This window comes from Medicago truncatula, chromosome 3, assembly GCF_003473485.1.
Source record: "Medicago truncatula cultivar Jemalong A17 chromosome 3, MtrunA17r5.0-ANR, whole genome shotgun sequence".
Lineage (NCBI taxonomy): Eukaryota > Viridiplantae > Streptophyta > Magnoliopsida > Fabales > Fabaceae > Medicago > Medicago truncatula.
In genome coordinates, this window is record NC_053044.1 from 52,890,602 (window position 1) to 52,907,045 (window position 16,444).

Below are 16,444 nucleotides of genomic sequence, written 5' to 3' on the forward strand. Positions count from 1 at the left end.
ATAAACCAAAAAATGGAAAGTTGTAGACTTAATTTCGGTAACAAACAAGTTTATAAAAAAAATGTCTACAAGTTTACGGGATAATTTTTCCTTCACTTGTGCACCAACACAAATTTCATGACAATCAAGGTTTCACATTACAAACCAACAAACCTAGCAGCTGCATCATAAAAGCAAATTAAAGTGAACTGTCTGGGGAGAACCTATATGCATTTAGTATAACTTCACATATAGGAGAGACCCTTGGGCATAAGGATAATTCTCTTTCAACTTCGAGAGCTTTAACACCACAGATTGACATTGTTTGCAAAACTCTTGCATTCTTCAGAATATATATTGTTGACATAAGCTCACCCTGTTGGCCTATGAAATTCTGAAATATGCAAGTTTTGAGGTGTAGTGAAAGGCATTGCGGAACAAATTTTGGGTCCTTCCAATTTTTCTGGACATGTAGTCTTCTATCAATAGTCGAGCCCTATTAATTAATATAGACAAAATAAATTAAATCATAAAATCATGTAAGATAGAATAAAATAACATATGATCCCTAAACTTAACAAACCTCATCTAGCTCAAGGTTTTCAAGCTTAGGGCAATGATTGAGCACTTGCACCAACAAATTCCAATTAGAGTTGATAGAGTGAAGTTTCAACTTGGTCAGATTATGAAAGGTAGGAATCTCATCAAAACTTCGATACATCTAAAAACAAGTAAACAACATAGAAATATATACCATCACTCATCAGAAATAAGGTCAACATTTTCAAAAGAAAAGCAAAAACAAAATCAACACATTTCACCATCAGTGTATTCATATAGCAATAATAAATTTCAAACCTTATTTAGTTCTATGTGCAGTTTCTCCACATTATGAAGTGCTTTCAACGGAAAATGACAATAAGTGTAAGGCATTTCTGCTTTAGTCAACTTGCTTAAGCTTAAGGTTTCACCCTCTTGATGGGTAAAAGAGTCCTTAAGCGAGAACTTTAAATGTTCTGTATGCAAATCTTCAAGAATTGGACATCCAGCCAGAAGCAACACTAAATCTCGATCATTTAGAAATGAACAAAGTTCTAAGCGAAGGATTTTGAGGGAGGGGAGTCTAACAGAAGAAAAATCCTTCGCATTAAATGAAAACAAGTCGAGCACAACAAGGGTTTTGCAGTTCAAAATGCTAACGGGCAATTTCATATCACTGTAAGTGAAAGGAAAGAGACGAAGGCTCTCAACACCATGGTGTACAACATGATCAACCCATTTGACCACACTGGGAAAGCCACGGGATCCAAGAGAAGAACTACCATATCCAACCTTGAGGTGAAAACTCTTGATGGAATCTAGCTTGAGCAGAATGGAGTACACAAACTCGTTAAAGCTATCAAGGGCATATTGAGTATTCAATGTTATTTCCTCGCAATACTCTCCATATTCTTTGCATATGCTGTTGGTTAAGTTGATATCGAAAACTGAGCGCCATTGATGCTTCCATCTCTTGGATAGGACGCTAGTGGCAACAACCTGTTTGGTTGGGAGAAAAGAGAGAATATGGCTGAGATCGGCATCTGGTAAACTGCTGATGACATCATAATTCCTTGTTCTTGCTGACATGTGTATCAAAACTTGAAATTCTGCACAACAAAAATAAACCAAAATGTCAAGTCTCAACTTCAACAAAAAAAAAAAAAAAAGATTGGTAATACACCAAATGGCAAATGTGTTGTGCAAAATATCAAACTTAAACACCACAAGTAATAGCATACTCCACATTCATGTTTACACCATAAAGAAAACTGGTCATCGTAAGTGCTGCAAAATTGTTAACATAAACGCATCAACTAAAAGGAGATTAGACCAAGGATAAATTATTGTATTAAAATAAACCATCGATTTAATGAGATGAAAACTTTGTTGTCAATGAGGTGCGGCCAACCCAAAAGTTGGGGCGGAGCAGAAGCGGGGAGCGGTATGGACACTATTTCAGCCATGCAAACACTAAAACTAACGAAAGTATGAAAAGTTACAGATGATTAATTGTTTTAGTATTAAAAATATAATGCATTTGGTGTAGCTTCGTGGCTATAAATTCATTTTTTGAAAGTGAATGAATAAAGTGTCCGGGGTTTAAACCACAATCTCTGCATATATTATCTAATGTCCATGTCAATTGAGTTAAGCTCACGAGGACAAAAATGAAAGGTATAATATAAATGAAACATATATTATTAATATGATTGAAAAATATATTTTTATTAATATTTGGTACTAATACCATTGATAGTTCCTTATTTAAATTAATTGATTTCATATAACAAAACAATAAAATAAAAAAACTATTACTTTTCCCACCCTATGCCTTTTTTAGCGCGCCCTATGTTTTAATTTACGTTAAATATGTTCATTTATTCGATAAAATAACCAAAGATGTGATTTCCAGATTAGGAAATCCAGATTTGCCTAGGGCGTATGTGTGTTCCGGAAAACGAAATCTGGAATACCTCAGCATAGGATTCTTTTATATGGACCACATTGCAACAATTTATGTTATCTACCTTTGTTCAATTTTTTTCCAAGGCATTTGCAACGAAAACGATCCAAACAAAAGGGTCTGATGCAATTCGGACTTTAAAATCCGGAATAGCTTCATGCATTCCGGATTATAAAATTCGGAAACCCTTAGTAACATTTTGGCCGGCGACATTTCACCAAAGGTTATGCCGGTTAGTGGAGTTTTAATACGTTTTTTTGAACGGTTTTGAATGAAAAACAAGTTTTCCTTGACTTCCAAATTACCTATGACTTGTTTTAGCCTATAATAAGGCTTGGATCTTCAACATTTTCCTTCATTCTTCTTCACCCTCATTTCTTACATTTTCTTCAAAACAAATTAGTTTTTTAGGTAGATTTTAGGAGTGTTAGTGGTGTCATGCTCATTGTTGGCCGCTCATACGACCCCTGCAATTGCATTGCAGCTTATGCGGGGGTCGTATAACGATCAACAGAGACCCTTGACATCAAAGAAAGACACAAAATATTCATATCGTATTTGTCCGGATTATATATTCCGGATACACTAACAATCTGGTCCGGATTACGTAATCCGGACCAGAGGTATTTATGAAATTTTTGCAGGGCGCGCGAGAAGGCAACAGGGTGGAAAAAGTAATAGTAAAAAAAAATGGTAACAACAAGAGGGCCCAATCTGTTAGCTTAGGTCATTGGACCTAGTCCAATCCAATCATCTACCCTAGTTTCTTTCTCTCTCCCATCGGCCGCCACAAATTCAGAATCCATCTTCATTCTTCTTCCTTTTTTCACGATTTGCTTTCCCGATTTCTTTATGAATGATTTGCATGTTAGCGACAAAAATAAATCCACCTTCTTCCTTTTTTCACGATTTGCTTTCCCCATTTTTTTGCACATTTTTCTTGTCTGTGACAGAAACAAATGCATGTAAATCAAAATCATCTCCATCGTACTTATACAGAGATATTCACTCCTTCTTTCACTTCTTCTTCACTTTGAGTGTGAAAAATGATCTACAGGTCGATATGACCAACGTCGCTCCCAAACGATCTTGGCAATAGCGGCCACTCCCACCACATCACCTGTTTGTGCCGCACTGACGTGATTGGGAGTGGGGGCTTTATTTCCCGCATTGCACCCCTATATCGTCCGGAGCGAACGCTTTTGACAACAGAGGTTGAAAATTGCTGATTTTTTTTAACTACAACACTCAAGAGATCAAAACCTAAGCTAGAATAACCAAGGGAACTCTAGATCTGGCTCGTTGAAAATCTTGTCATAAAACCCAAACCCTGAGGCATAAAATCTATCCAAAAAAACAGTACAAAGCAGACAAAAACATAAACAACAAAGAGAACCCTTGAAAAGGATGAAAAAGGAAGATTATGCAAGAATGAAAGAGTGATTAAGCACAAGTTATTTATACTCACCTTCCTCTTTAATTAAGGATTCTGAGAAAGTGTTCCGTTCTTGAAGGATTCACTGTAATCCATGGAATAAGATTCGTCAATGATAGAACGAAGGGGGTGTACCTACAAAAGACACTTCAACGCTCAAGTCAGCATGTTAATAAGAAGGGTGAGAGGTTTTGTGTGGATGAATAGACATACCTCGGTTATTCTTGGTGTGTTCTTTATATATGCATAAGATAGAATATTGGGCTTGACACCGTTGGTCATTACCTTATAAATGAAGTACTATCTTGTGGGTTGGGCCTATAGCCAGTCCAGGACAACAATCGAATGAAGCATAAATATAAAAGGCTATTATTTTCCCACCCTATGCGTTACTCATGCACCATATTTTTCTTTTTAAAATTACCCTTTGCTCAGCAAATATAATTTGAACCATATTTCGGATTATATAAGCTGAAACCTTATATTCCCATAATTGCAAGACATCACAACTGATTGATATCAAATGTCTCTGCTAACCATCGTACAATATCCACATAAACTGCAAAGCAATTGCAGGGATTGTATGAATGGGCAATAGTGACCCTGATATCATAAACCACTCAAAACTATAAAAAAAATGAATAGATGATAAGTGAAGAATGAATGAAAAGGTTGAAGGATACAAAGCTATTTATAGCGATAAAATGTCCAAGGAAACATGTTAACAATTTTAAACTCATTTAACACACCGCAAACCGTCTAAACCTTTGGTGTAACATCATCGTCCATATTCATATTATATATGTCAAATAGCTCTTAAAAATTTCAGTTTGTATAATCTAAATTGTCCCAAACTGTATTTAACCTTCATCTTTGGAGGCTTTTCATGGTGAATAACACGGAAAAAAGTAAACGACATAATTCAACAACGTAAAACAACATAATAAGAGAAGTGGTGATGAAAGGAAGGTAATCTAAGAGGTCTTTTTGAGCTTGATCATGATGTCTTGTCAACTGACATATTTCTATTGTCAGGGCAATGAGATCAAATTCAAAACAACCTCTTGGTGTTCAGATCTGCCGGATGATATTTCATAGTTCTTTGTTGTGCATTGTTGACCTCATAGACTGATGGTGCAATGTGGACCACAAAAAATCTTGTTTTGAACTAGTTCAGATTATATAATCTGAATACCCCTCACCCTATAATGAACGAATTTAACAAGGTCTTGAAACAATTTAGATTATATAAACTGAACAATTTTGTGAATAGTTTGGATTATATAATCTTAAATAGTTTAGAGTCTGGACCATTACTTGCTTAGTAAGAGTTACTCATTAAATACGTTTTTTCTTTAGTATTGACTGGTCAGACAACGTTTTACCAGTAATGATTTTATAAAATTACACAAACTATCACAAAATTTAACTCACCTCTTTGCAGAACTACCTAAAGAAGAGTGCGTGGAATGATCTCATTTGAGGGCTGAATGTATTATTTTTGAACGATTTTAATGTGTTATCATTTAAATACAATATTATTAAACTTCAAACATGTATAAGTTCGATTGTGTTTTTTTACAAGAGTAGTTATGTTTTTTTACAAGAGTAGTTATGTATATCATTATCCAGAAGTCTTAGCTCAATTGACAAAATGTCAAAATTTCAACTGATAAAATGTCGAAATTGTTAGGCATGATGTAATGACTGGAGTTCGAACCCCGGTACCTCCACTTATGTGTGAGTTTATAATGGCATTACCATTTCGTCTGTCTACCAAAAAAATTTATGTATATCATTAATAATCAAAACTGCAATATAATTCTATAAATATATATACACTATTCACTCCTACTGAAACATGATTAACTACGTAAACTTCCCTATTAAAAAGCTTAATCGTGTTTTCTTTTTTTTTGTCTAGTAGCCTAGTGGCTAGAGCTCACACATTTAAATGTGGAGAAGTGGGGTGTCCGGGGTTCGAACTCCGGCCCCTGCATAAATTATGCAATGTCCCTGCCAATTGAGCTAAACTCATGGGGACTTAATCGTGTTTTCTAATCATTCAGATTTTAGAAGTTACGTGAAACTGCCTTGAAGTCTCCATTTAAACATAAGATATTAAAAAATATATGAATAAACTCATGTATAAATAACACCACATTCATGACAGCATATCCATTTCCTAATAAGTGCAACATGGTTTTAATTTCAACAAGTAATGGGTTGTTCTTACTTGTACAAGATAAAATCTAAAAAAACATCAAGCATGTTGCAAAATCTATCTGGAGTTCATTTTCACTTCATCCCCTCTTCATACATACGTTCATAACATTAGTTGCCAGCTTACTTCTCATATAACAAACGTCAAACAATGCACTACATACACAGAACTTGAGAGGGCATCGTCGTGCATATACATATATCCCAAACTATTCTCTCAACAAAAAATAAACATTACTTACTTCCATACTTCCCTACACTATTAATACGAGAAAAATAAACACTACTTGAACATAGCACCACTGGAACATAGCCTTCCATTAAGCCCAGATGAAATCAAATTCCACTATGAAATACACTGCATCTCACAATCATTTTTCTCCCTGTTCTCTGAAATCATTAAAAAAGTTAAGTAAAAAACCAAGTAGAAATTTCATGTCTTTCTTTTTAATGCCAAGAACCATAAAAATTTTAGTTGTGGAACTCATGATAAACACCACCGACTTCCTGTTTATCAGTTTATCAAGGCAGGAAGAAAATTAAATTAAATCACAAGTTATGGCCTGGCTGCTGCGCAAACAGGAAAAATAATACCTTAGTATTGACTTGTTTCATCAAACCATTATATCACAAACCAGAATATACTATACATCTATTTTGACAGCATCGATTATGAACACAACCAACCAATAGTAAAGTCAACAGTAAAGGGAATAAACATTGTCCTAACAGTACCACGAGAACAAATCAATCCCTCCACCAGGATGCTAATACCATGGCCTTACCTCTTGGGATATTAGACCCTTTAAACAGACACATCATGTGGCTTGGCGTGGCGTGGCGTGGCATGGCATGGGCTTACCTTATGCCTGGGTATTAAATTTCTCTATCAAGTGGATCAAAGATTACAAACTTCCATTGCAAAAAGAGTAAAAGATCATGCATCTATTGCATTTTGTGGAGCAGTAGAATTTTGACAGCTTATCTGCCTAGTTAACTACCCCTTATAACTACTAATTCCATAAAGCTCTGCTTAGTGAAGTGACCCATGTCAAATAAACTAAAATATTTTAAAAAGATCATTTGGATATAAGTCCTCTACAAGGGGACAATCAAAAATTAATAAACAGAGACAAATAAAGATACCTTTGAAAAATCAACTATTTGTTTAGGCTTTGTCCATACTTCTGTGTCAAAGAGAAACACTAATTTGCAACTTTCACCCTCAAGCCATGAGGTTATGCATCAAATCATAATTTAACATACAACCACCCAAAAAAGGATAGACATAAATCTAGCTAATTGAATTCATAAACAAGTCAGAGAAACAGGCTGCCAGGGTGGCGAGTCTTAAGGAACAAATTTCCTAAACTTCTGCACTGACATAAAGTTCATGACCATAACGGTTCACAGTTTAAGCCACCAGTCCCAACAGTTGCCACAGTAGAAGTTAACAAACTGACAAACATAAGAGAGAAACTACCAGTTATTTATACCTTAACTATTCTCGAGAAACTCATAGTTGACATTCTCAATTGAAAGTTGACATGTAGCAGAGGCCCTTGGGAACGAGGATAATTCTCTTTCAATATACTGAAAATCGACATGTAGCATGGGCCCGGGAGGAAGAAGATAATCACAAGGCGAAGGTCCAGTGATTGTCATGGTTTGCAAAACTCTTGCATTCTTCAAAATATATTTTGCCATCAGAAGCTCACCATGCAGGCCTTTGAACCTCAAAAGAGTACAAGTTCTAAGGTTTAATGAAATGCAGTGTGGAACAAACTCTGGGTCAACCCAATTTTCCTGGACATCAGGTATCATACAATCTTCGGTGGCCTATTAATAATGATAAAATAAAATTAAACAAACCACAAAGGCATCTTAGGAAATAATAAATCACATACAATCCCTAAACTAAACAAACCTCACTAAGGTCAAGTTTTTGAAGCTTTGGGCAGTGACACAACACATGTACTAACAGCTTCCAGTTATAGTTGAGAGAGAGAAGCTTCAAGTGGGCCAAATTATGAAAGATGGGAATCTCGTCATGAGGGCGATACATCTAAACAACAATGTAGAAAGACAAACACTCAGAAATAAGGGAAAATTACCAAAACAAGGCATAATCGAAAATACACACCAATCAGGTTTTTCATCTCCTTTCGATTAGTGTTTTTCCGTAGCAACATATTCATAGTAAAATTCAAACCTCGTCTATTTGTATGCAGAGAAACTCCACATTACAGAGTGCCTTCAACGGAAAATCACAATAAAAGCAAACCATATTTGCTCTGGTCAACTTGCTTAAACTTAAGCTTGAGCTATTACGCTCTTGATATGTAATAGAATCCTCAGATCTGAAACCTATATGATGTGCTTGTAATTCTTCAAGAATTGGACATCCAGTCAAAAGCAACATGAAATCTTGAATATTAAAAAACCCAGATTCGCTGAGATGAAGGATTTTGAGGCAGGGAAGTCTAATGGAAGTAAAGCCCTTCACAGAGAAACGCTGAAATTTGAGAACAACAAGAGTCTTGCAGCTGAGAATGCTAATAGGCAATTTAGGACCACCACCAAACATAGTATCCACAAGGAGATCAATGGTCTCAACTCCGCTTTGTACAACATGGTTGACCCATTTGACGACATGGGGAAAGCCAATGATGCCCTCCTCACCATATGTAATGCCAAGGCAAAAACTTTTGATGGAATTACGTGAAAGCAAAACAGAATACACAGACTCGCTGAAGCGAAAACAGGCTTCTTGGTGATATAGCTCTGTGTTGCTGAAGTTGATAGCGAGAACTGAGCACCATAGATGTATCCACCTCTTTGCAAGGACACTAGTGGCAACAGCTTGTTTGGTAGGGAGAAAAGAGAGAATATGACAGATGAGAGTCTCCGGTAAATTGCTGATCCTATCATCGTCGTCGTTATCCGCAATTGATGACATTTCTGATGTAAGAAAACTTGAATTTTCTGCAGAATGCAAACAACCAAAATGTTATGTTTCAGCACATAACAACTAATACAGAAAATTTGTGATGGAAGATTTTGCACAGAAGTAAAAGCAGATTAGATATTTATCATTCCAAAAAATGAATAGTAAATCTAACAACTAACTGGTAACATTTGTCACTAAAAAAAAAAAATAATCTAACTGGATTGAGCTAAGTTAGAGGTCTTTGATCCAAACTCATACAAAAAGAGAAAATATTAATCTTAACCACTAACATTTTCCATTAATAATAATTAAACATGAATGTTGTTGAGAGAGAGAGAGAATTGGTGAGTACACAGAATGAAGTGATTAAGAAGAACAAGTTATATAACTTACTGAGTGGGTTGGTTAAGGATGCTGTATTTTTGCTACTTCAACTCCAATCTCTTCATCTTTCAGAAAACCCTATTATATTACTCTTCTTCGCATCCATTTACTGTACTACCTACCTGATCCCCGTGAGTATAGCTCAGTTGGTAGGGATATTGCATATTATATGCAGGAGCCGGGGTTCGAACCCCGGACACTCCACTTCTCCACAATTAAATTGTGTGACTTGACAAAAAAAACTGTACTACCTACCCAATTCTCGAGATCTGCGTCAGATATCTCTACTATCTAGTGTTCTCTTCTTAATTTTCTTAAGAATCAAGTACTAGCAGTAGTGCAACGGATATCATTTATAATGACATGGAAAAATATTTCTAAATTTCTGTTTTCTTTGTTAAATAGCAAAAGAGTGTGCGTCAAAAAACTAGTAAAAGAGTGAAAATATTGATTTTTATAGAATTCTCTTTATTACACGTTTTTTTGGTCAAGCTCTTTGTTAAACATTTAATAATTATTATTAATTTTTTTTGGGTAGTGTTAATTTGTGTCACATGTTAAGAAACTCAAAAGAAAAAATGTTCTTTAAAATATTGTGTATTCAATGCATTTAAAAGTTAAAGACTAAATAAAATGCACACATTCCAATAATTTATTTTTATATTTGAATCATTAATTTGTGTCTTAAAGGCACGAGTTAACATTTTTTTTTTTTTCAATGAGTAATTCTTCTAATTTACTCCATCTATCTCAAACTATTAGTCGTTTAATGTTTGTGTACGATAATTAACGAAATGATTAATTGTGTTGATTTCAACGAAAATAATATTATTTACCAAAATACCCTTATTAATTGTAGTTAGTAGAATAGTTAAATTTGATGAAATTTAATAAATAAGGGTATAATAGTAGAAAAAAATATATAAATAGTGCATTGATTTTCTAAAGTGACAGCTATTTTGAAACAGAGAAAAAATGTTAAAGGAACAATTATTATGAGACGGATGAAGTATATGAAACAGGGTAAATTATAGTTTAGTCGTTTAGTGTATGTGATGTTTCTACTTAATAAGAGTACTAGCAACTTTTTCTTTTCAACACTTACATTTTTCTTGGATGTAATCCACGTCGATCTGACCATTTTATATGAGACTCATTTCTAAAGTATGGGACCCACACAAATTTTAATCTATAAAAGAGTACATGTTAAAGAGAATGTTGAAAATGGGTACTCCTCATCTACTTGGCCGTGAAAGTTTGATTTTGTAGTTTCAAGTCACTTAATATTGTAGTTTGATTTTGTAGTGTCTCTGAATAATTTATTTTTCTCTTATTTTAGAAAAATATAAATTAATAATAGTTTAATAAAGTGTACAATATTTTTTAATAAACCTAACTTATAATATGAGGTAGATGAACCAATTGCGATTAAAACATGTGATTAAACATTTCACTCACACTCAAGTGCCTTGAATTTAACTTCACAGAATTGTACAATTAACATGTTATGATGCATAAATTCTATTGTGAATCTTTAATAATATTTTTTTTTCCTGAACAATAGTATTTGGCTTTTGATAAAATTAAAATTAATGCATCTCAAGATTTGGCTTTTCATAAACTTCTATAAATTTGCCTCAAAAAGAAATACACTTCTATCAACATTTATTAAGTTACAAAAGTTAAGGACAATTATATAGTAAGTGAAAAATCTTAAACTTAATTTAAAAGAAAAACTCTCACAATATTAAAATTGGACAATATTAAAATTCCAAAACATAGTTTAGAGATTATTTTATAAAGTCGTAATACAAGTTATTCAATCTTCATCCAACGGTCAAAATTCCTTAAATGTGTGACTGAGTTTTTCCTTCCTAGTCCAGTGGTTAGGCCTCTAGATGTTCATTTGTTAAGAAATACAACATAGAAGATGTTGAAAATGATAATGGAGAGCTAAAATGAAAATCAATCTGCAATTGCCGGTGAAGATAAGGATTTGAAACACTCCATTTCTTCTCCTCTTTCTCAAGTTGTCTTACGGATATTGCAGCAAGAAATCTTTTGATAAACTCTTTACAACACTCTTTTCCACGACAAACTATTTCAAAACTTTCCTCACCTCTTGAACTACTCTTTGTACCCACATCCTTATTAACTTCTTCTTCATTTTTATCTACTTTCCCATACATCACACATGAATCATCAAACTTCAACACAAATGCCCTTTGACACCCTTCAAAAAGTCTCTCACCCAATGAATCAATGATATAGTAAGCATCAACCTCTACCTTCAAAATAAAGAAATGATCATTCCAACTAACTATGTAAATTCTTGGTTCAAAATCAACCACCGTGTTCTTGTTGTTGATGTTGTTTATCTCATTCCATATTTCATCAAAAGACATGGCTCCTTCTAAGCAATGAAACTTCTCAGGGGAGAAAAAACCAGTGTATGATTTCTGAGGCAGAACAACTAAAGGTCTCAAATTGGCATCAATGACTGTCTCTAAATCAAAATGTTTATCTGGAAAATGTTTTGAGTAGTAATCATTTTTGCATAATTTTCTCCATTCAGATGAACCTTGTGTGATGAGGTTGTCAAATTGAGTTCTTGTTGGTATACCTTGATTTGAATGGAGCCAGTGAGATATTAGTGCAACTAAAACTGTGCATGCACTCTCACCAGAGGCCTTTTCACTTCGTTGATCAAAGGAAGCAAAAAACACATTAGTTTTGAGCTTTGATTGGCCATCTCTGCTTAAAATGTATTTCATTTCCCATTTACTTGAATTGCCTTGAAGGTTTGATCGTAGAGAAAGTTCATCTGATTTCTGCAAAATGAGAGGACCATCAATTTCCGTCATGCACTTCTTTTTTAAAACCCCCTAAACTAAATCAAGTAATTTTTTTTAAAAAAAAAAAAATAGTAATATTATTAAATTTGTTAGTAATTGATATTTTCTTTTAAAATTTTTTTGCTCATGTCTAACTTAATATTTACAAAATTAACTATTAAGGTGAGTACTATCCTCGCTTATAAAGACATGTTTAAGTATTATCTCATCGGATTATTAACACGTTCCTTCAAACCTATCTAACATTGATTTGGAGTGTGATTCGAGTAGTTCATAGTGGGTTATCCAATACATCTTTGATAGACCATATTAAAATTGAAGTGCGTCTAACTCAACTTTAAGAAATCCAATTTATAAGATAGAAACTGTCACATTTATAAACTATGTTCACGTATCTTATCTCATTGAATGTGCATGTACAACTCTTGATAATATTATACTTACGAGTTTAAGTTGTATTTACAAAAAAGATGTATAATAATTATGGAAATATTAAAAAAAAAACATAATTAATAAAGTTAAAATTTTATTTACAAAATTCAATATTTAAGGACATAAGTAGTACTAATAGTTTCTTCTTTTTTTTTTATTTATAAAGTACTAATAGCTCTTAGTCACTTCTTGGCTGCGGTTATGGTGCATAAGGAAATTATTATGCACCCAGCATATATTTCTGTAAGCTGTACTCTAAAATCATTTCTGAATTTATGCAGGGTGCATAAGGTTCCTTATGCACCATAAAAGTACCTTCACTACTTTGGAGTACAAATGAACAGTACATTAGAGTATATAGTGTTAGATTAGAATTGACATACCGTGAAAGGAGTTTGATGGATCGTAGAAGTTTCTAATTGAGCGGTTCCTGTCTTAAAGTCCCACCCCTTGAACCTTCTATTGCTATCCAAACTTGTCTTTATCCCTGAACTTGGAAAATTAACTCTTGACTCTGTGGGGCTATTGCTACTACTACTGGAACTGCCACCGCTTGTTGTGGATTCGTTCGATGACTCATCAGAGTCAAACACAGGGGACCCATCTGACTCATATGGATGTTCATCAAACTTCCCATTCTTTTTCTTTATCAAGCATGTCAAATACTTTCCTTTTTCTATAGTCCCGAGTTTCTTATCTGACTTTACCGTGTTTTCAAAGGTTATTGCCGAGTCATAATCAGAATTATTCCTAAGCTTCAATAACAACCTTAGACAAACCTGTAATAAAGTATTACTCGCCTTTGTTAAAAATTAATTAATTAATTTATGGGTGTTGGTTTCCACCTTGGTTTGCAAACAATTGATTTTTGGTGGATAAAAAGAGTTAATATGATTTCATTAACAATTTAAGATTTAATCACTAACGCAATTACTCAAATCTCTTAAAACTACACAAATCTTGGTGGTTTTGCTAAGAATTTAAGCTACAAATATTCATGTTATAGTTAAAAAGAAAAACAAAAGACAAGTCTTTCTGCCATTGATCCGATAAATATATGGAAAATCTTAAGATCCGACCACATATCATTTATGTCCATAAATCAAGTCTAATAATATTAGTCGTGAAGTGATGTGTTAAGTCGAATAGGAGATGACCTAAGAATGTATTTATAGTAATGAAGTGAGCTTGTGAAATGGGTTTGACCAATTAATAAAAAGCAATTAAAATTACATAATTAATTTTAGTAATGAAGAAAACAATGGAGCGTACCAAAAGGGTAGCTTCGATGATTAATCCATTGACCTTCAACCGTATAGGAAGCTTCCTTTGAACATTGGATTCGGTCTTCATCTCCTCCATCGCTAGAGTCATACAAACTTTTCCGACCACCACCATTTTACCTTTTGATTCTTCCCCACCACCCTGTCCCTATACACACATCAACTAAATAAACAAAATATTATATAGAAAAATGAAGTTAGAAACAGAACAAGATGTTCCTATCTTACATATAAGACATTAAATGTGACATGGCAGATATCTTTGAGACCAAGGTTGAAGGCACAGAGGTCATGATTGTCCCAAACGTGAGAAGGAGTTTTCCCAGCAGCGACGAATCTACGACAGGGAGTGATATGACTGCAGGGTGGTTTTAAGGTACGATGAAAGGGAATCATACAAGAAAAAGAAGAAGAAGAATTTTCATTGCATTTCTTAATCCATGTTATTTCAATGGCTAATTTGTCATTTACAGTAGTGGCCACGTTGACTCCAAAAAGTCCTAACTCAAGCTTTAATTGGTTCACCTTCACTGTGTGCTTGTTGCTTTGATTTGAGGCCAACCACCACTTCTTCATCATCATCGCCATGGCTCCTTCTTCTTCTTATTCTTCTTGCTAGCACAAGCTAGCTAGGGTAATAGTATTATATAAATTTGATTTGATGAACAAGTCATGGATTAATAATATATTTGATGAGTACAAAAACATTTAGGAATGAATTGACAAGCGTTCCAATGAATCTTACTTTGGCTATTCGCTGCTACGATCGCGTTTATAACTTATAGTCTATGTTATGTGTTTTTTTCTTCTTGTTTTTCTAACGAGTAAAAATTAAAAAATTAGAGAATGCAATGGTTTGTACACTCGCATTCAAATGGAATCAGTCACAGTTTTTTGGTTTTCCATATTTCCGTGTAAGAGGACCGCTACGGCCCCCACCCATCACATACGCACACGCTTACATTTTTATTTTTTTTTAAGAAACAATTAAAATATGGTCTTGTTAACCAGTGTCCCGGGGCATTGGTTAAAGAATCTAAATGTAGAAAAATTGTTTTGAAAATATAAACTGTTATTTTGACTAACTAATTATTACATCATTTTTTAATAAATTCTTACCTCTTTTAACTGCTTAACCAATGCTTCGGGGACACTGATTAACATTGTCCTTAAAATATATATTCATTCAAAAAACATTATTATACAAACATCAATTTTAATTTAATTTTTCAATAAAAAAAATATTTTAATTTAATTTAAAATCAATCTTACGAGTTGGAGTCAATTTTAATTTAATTTAACTCATTTGGGTTGCCCTAGTGGTATAGGCTTGGGAGTGTGCTCCTCCTCAAGGTCTCAGGTTCAATCCCTCTAGTGTCAATTTGGATGGGCTAATTTAACTTCTTCAAAAAAAAAATTAATTTAATTTTTCAATTAAAAAATTATTATAATATAATTTAAAATCAATCTTAGGAGTTGGACGGTTGAAATCGATCATACTTCATCTCAAGAAATTTCGTTATATTCTCATTTTTGTAATATTATTACAAGCGAGTCATTTATTTGTTTGGTGTTAAGCATTTCTTTGTGTTAATCTTTTTGTTAAGGGTTTGCCTTAATCATTTGATCTCTGATAATTTTATAACTTAAACTAGACCATCGACCTGTGCTATCGCGCGGGACATATTGAAGGTAATATTTTATAGTAATATGTAGCAAAATAGTTTAGTTAAATGTCATAATTGTTCTAATTAAATTCATAATATTAATTATCATAGACATTGGTATTGTATCATATCATATTATGTCCATGATATCGACCTTGATATTGTAACATGACATCGACCCGACACAGATTTTGATCTTTTAATTGGAATGAACTATAAATGCAATTATCATTGAAATTAGGAACATAATTTGACAAACTCAATAGCGAGACAGGTTAAGCTTTAAGTAATAGCGAGATGGGTTAAGCTTTATTAATAAGAGATTAATAAGAGATAGGGATAAAATAGTAAAATTAATAAGATAAATTAGGGCAAATCTATGGCAAAATATTACTTACGAGTTAACTTTAAGTAACAAGAGATAAGAGATAATATAAGAGATAGGGTTAATATAGTAAAATTAAGCAGAGAAATTCGGGTAAATCTAGGAAAAAATATTGTTTACGGGTTAACTTTAAGTAATAAGCGATAATAGAAGAGATAGGGTTAATATAGTAAAATTAAGCAGAGAAATTAGGGTAAATCTAGGAAAAAATATTGCTTACGGGTTAACTTTAAGTAATAAGAGATAATAGAAGAGATAGTGTTAATATAGTAAAATTAAACAGAGAAATTAGGATAAATTTAGGACAAAATATTGTTTACGGGTTAACTTTAAGTAATAAGAGAT

At 33.4% G+C, this 16,444-nt stretch overlaps 2 protein-coding genes across 3 annotated transcripts; both read right to left on the bottom strand.

Annotated features, from left to right (window-relative positions):
* LOC11431961 (uncharacterized) lies at window positions 1-9,832 on the bottom strand. The gene is made up of 9 exons (XM_039832114.1): window positions 9,487-9,832; window positions 8,356-9,128; window positions 8,071-8,208; window positions 7,646-7,982; window positions 4,458-4,523; window positions 3,954-3,992; window positions 838-1,628; window positions 563-700; window positions 1-475 (listed from the first exon to the last, which is right to left on the bottom strand). Exons 2-9 carry the CDS (start codon window positions 9,100-9,102, stop codon window positions 179-181), a joined length of 2,553 nt encoding a protein of 850 aa, XP_039688048.1. The 5' UTR covers window positions 9,103-9,128; window positions 9,487-9,832; the 3' UTR covers window positions 1-178.
* Window positions 9,833-11,174: 1,342 nt separating this feature from the next.
* LOC11431960 (uncharacterized) lies at window positions 11,175-14,902 on the bottom strand. 2 transcript variants are annotated; one of them, XM_024779940.2, is made up of 4 exons: window positions 14,276-14,902; window positions 14,037-14,189; window positions 13,148-13,543; window positions 11,175-12,308 (listed from the first exon to the last, which is right to left on the bottom strand). In XM_024779940.2, the coding sequence occupies exons 1-4, from the start codon at window positions 14,633-14,635 to the stop codon at window positions 11,364-11,366; spliced, it is 1,854 nt and encodes a 617-aa protein (XP_024635708.1). In that variant the 5' UTR covers window positions 14,636-14,902; the 3' UTR covers window positions 11,175-11,363. The 2 variants fall into 2 exon arrangements, with proteins under 2 accessions (XP_024635708.1, XP_003603391.1); XM_003603343.4 differs by having other exon boundaries at window positions 14,037-14,195; window positions 14,276-14,900.
* Window positions 14,903-16,444: the final 1,542 nt, after the last annotated feature.

What these genes read in the sequence shown, in the direction of transcription:
- LOC11431961 (XM_039832114.1), bottom strand. Translation starts at nt 9,102, where the DNA reads ATGTCATCAATTGCGGATAACGACGACGATGATAGGATCAGCAATTTA. An exon ending in TCTGCATACAAATAGACGAG is followed by an intron (nt 8,209 to 8,355) that starts GTTTGAATTTTA and finishes ATTGTTGTTTAG; the next exon opens with ATGTATCGCCCTCATGACGA. An exon ending in CTATGAGTTTCTCGAGAATA is followed by an intron (nt 4,524 to 7,645) that starts GTTAAGGTATAA and finishes TTATGATATCAG; the next exon opens with GGTCACTATTGCCCATTCAT.
- LOC11431960 (XM_003603343.4), bottom strand. Translation starts at nt 14,635, where the DNA reads ATGGCGATGATGATGAAGAAGTGGTGGTTGGCCTCAAATCAAAGCAAC. An exon ending in TCACATTTAATGTCTTATAT is followed by an intron (nt 14,196 to 14,275) that starts GTAAGATAGGAA and finishes ATGTGTGTATAG; the next exon opens with GGACAGGGTGGTGGGGAAGA. An exon ending in TCCATCAAACTCCTTTCACG is followed by an intron (nt 12,309 to 13,147) that starts GTATGTCAATTC and finishes CTCATTTTGCAG; the next exon opens with AAATCAGATGAACTTTCTCT.